Source organism: Eimeria mitis, genomic scaffold (genome assembly GCF_000499745.2).
Source record: "Eimeria mitis Houghton genomic scaffold, Emh_scaff2367, whole genome shotgun sequence".
Classification (NCBI taxonomy): Eukaryota; Apicomplexa; class Conoidasida; order Eucoccidiorida; family Eimeriidae; genus Eimeria; species Eimeria mitis.
This window is the reverse complement of record NW_013570702.1, coordinates 223-2,515: the sequence shown is the minus strand read 5'-3', so window position 1 is coordinate 2,515 and position 2,293 is coordinate 223. Positions and strand designations below refer to the sequence as shown.

General features: G+C 60.5%; 2 protein-coding genes across 2 annotated transcripts in view; one reads left to right on the top strand and one right to left on the bottom strand.

The window, feature by feature from the left end:
• Positions 1-114: 114 nt before the first annotated feature.
• Positions 115-1,260, bottom strand: EMH_0052670 (uncharacterized protein; the record flags this gene model as incomplete). The annotated part of the gene is made up of 1 exon (XM_013496901.1): positions 115-1,260. One exon carries the CDS (start codon positions 1,258-1,260, stop codon positions 115-117), a length of 1,146 nt encoding a protein of 381 aa, XP_013352355.1.
• A 413-nt stretch (positions 1,261-1,673) lies between these two features.
• EMH_0052660 (uncharacterized protein) overlaps positions 1,674-2,293 on the top strand; it is a gene marked incomplete at both ends in the record, with an annotated part of 743 nt that continues 123 nt past the window's right edge. Inside the window, 2 exons of the mRNA XM_013496900.1 lie at positions 1,674-1,680; positions 1,800-2,293. Coding sequence (XP_013352354.1) covers positions 1,674-1,680; positions 1,800-2,293 — 501 coding nt within the window. The remainder of the gene's footprint in view (positions 1,681-1,799) is intronic.

Sequence of the window (2,293 nt, the reverse complement as noted above, 5' to 3'; positions counted from 1 at the left end):
CTACCTGGGTGGCTAGCTAGCTAGCTAGCTAGCTGGCTAGCTGACTGGCTAGCCAAAAATGTCTCTACTAAACAGCTGAGGGGCTCAGCTGCAGACACAACACGGGCGCTGAGGCTATTCGCCGCGCTGCTCCGCTGGGGCCTCGATCTGTTGCTGCTGCTGCTGCTGCTGCTGCTGCTGCTGCTCCACTTGCTGCTGCTGCTCTTGCTGCTGCTGCTCTTGCTGCTGCTGCTCTTGCTGCTGCTGCTCGTGCTGCTGCTGCTCTTGCTGCTGCTGCTCGTGCTGCTGCTGCTCATGCTGCTGCCGCTCGTGCTGCTGCCGCTCGTGCTGCTGCTGCTCGTGCTGCTGCTGCTCTTTCTGCGGCTGCTCTTGCTGCTGCTGCTGTTGCTGCTGCTGCTGTTGCTGCTGCTGCTGTTGCTGCTGCTGCTGTTGCTGCTGCTGCTGGAGCTGGAGCTGCTGCTCCTGTTTTTGTTGCTGTTGCAGTTGTTTGCGCTGCAGGCGTTGCAGCTTGAGTATTTGGTGTTGCTGCTGCAGCTGCTGTTGCTGCTGCTGCTCCTGCTGCTGCTGCTGCTGCTTGTGCGCGAGCAGCTGTTTAAACATAAGCTGCGGGTTTGCTGCTGACTTTCTGCCTAAGGGGGGAACATACCCCGCAGCAGCAGCAGCAGCACCAGCAGCAGCAGGAGCAGCAGCAGCAGCAGCAGCAGCAGCATTTGGGGTTAGCTGCAGCAGCAGGTGCTTGCGTGACCGCACAGCTGACGTTCTGCTGCTGGCGATGTATGGATAGGAAGGCAGCCGCTCTGTGCTGCTGCTGCGGGCCCCGCTGCCTTTCTTCCCCTGCTGCAGCATTGATTCTCTACACCCTGCTGCTGCTGCTGCTGCTGCTGTTGCTGCTGCTGCTGCTGCTGCTGATGAAGGGAAAGAAGGGTCTGATAAGGAGCTCTGGTCGTCGCCCCCAGATGAGCAATCTGACTCACTCCCGCTGCTGCTGCTGCTGCTGCTGCTGCTGTTTCTGCTTCGGCTGATGCTGATGCTGCTGTTGCTGTTGCTGCTGCTAGCATGCGCTGCTGCTGTCTTTTTTGCTGCTGCTGCTGCTGCTGCTGCTGCTGCAGGGGTTTCTGCTGCAGAGTCGCTGTCCACTATAAAAGCAGGTGGCTGCAGCACCACCGCATCATCATTTGCTGCTGCTGCTGCATGCGTTGCAGCAGCAGCAGCATTTGCTGCTGCTGCTGCAGTGTCTGTTGCTGCTGCAGCTTTTAACATAGCCTGTTCTTTGCTGCTTTCTCTCGCGCTGTCTCTCGGCACTCCGTTGCAGCTCCTGCTGCTGCTCCTGCTGCTGCCGCTGCTGCTGCTGCTGCTGCTGCTGCTGCTGAACGCAGGCGGCTGCTGCGCCTTTCCCTCTACCCCTGGGCTTGCTGCTGGCGTCGACTCCTCTGAGTCGTTTGCATATTCAGCAGCAGCAGTAGCAGCAGCTGCTGCTGTTGCTGCTGCTGCTGCTGCTGCTGCTGCTGGTGATGATACTCTGCCTGGGGGCACGCGCACCCTCCGCAGCGCCCGCTGCCGCGGGGTAGTTCCTTCTGCTGCAGCAGCAGCAGCAGGAGAAGCAGCAGCAGCAGCAGCAGGAGAAGCAGCAGCAGCAGCAGCAGCAGCAGCAAGCCTTTCATGATGCAGCTGAAATGCAGGGTAAGGTCGACGGCTTGGGGTCCGCGCGAACAGCCAGGCAAGGGTTGCTGGCTGCTGCAGCAGCTGTTGCTGCTGCTGCTGCTGCTGCAGCTGTTGCTGCTGCTGCTGCTGCTGTGCAGAGGTGCTCTCAACACGCGGTGAGGTTGTGCGGCTGCCGGGGTCCTCGCGGTCAGCAGCAGCAGCAGCAGCAGGAGAAGCAGCAGCAGCAGCAGCAGCAGCAGCAGCAGCAGCAGCAGGATTTGCTTCAGGAGAGGAGACATCCTTTATAGACAGCAGCGGAGAACTGTCGCTCGCCGATGGGGGCAATGAACTCTCATCTTCTTCTCGTGCTGCTGCTGCTGCTGCTGCTGCTGCTGCTGGTGATGCTGCTGCTGCTGCTGGTGTTGCTGCTGCTGCTGCTGCTGCTGCTGGTGATGGTGATGGTGATGGTGATGTTGCTGCTGCTGGAGATGGCGATGCTGCTGCAGGCGACTCTGCTGCAGAAGCAGCAGCACCAGCAGCAGCAGCAGCAGCAGCAGCAGCAGCAGCAGCAGGAGAAGCAAGTATACGAGGGTTGCTGTCTGAGCGCCTCAAGAGCCCCGTTCTCGGGGTCAGTGCAGCAGCAGCTTCTGCA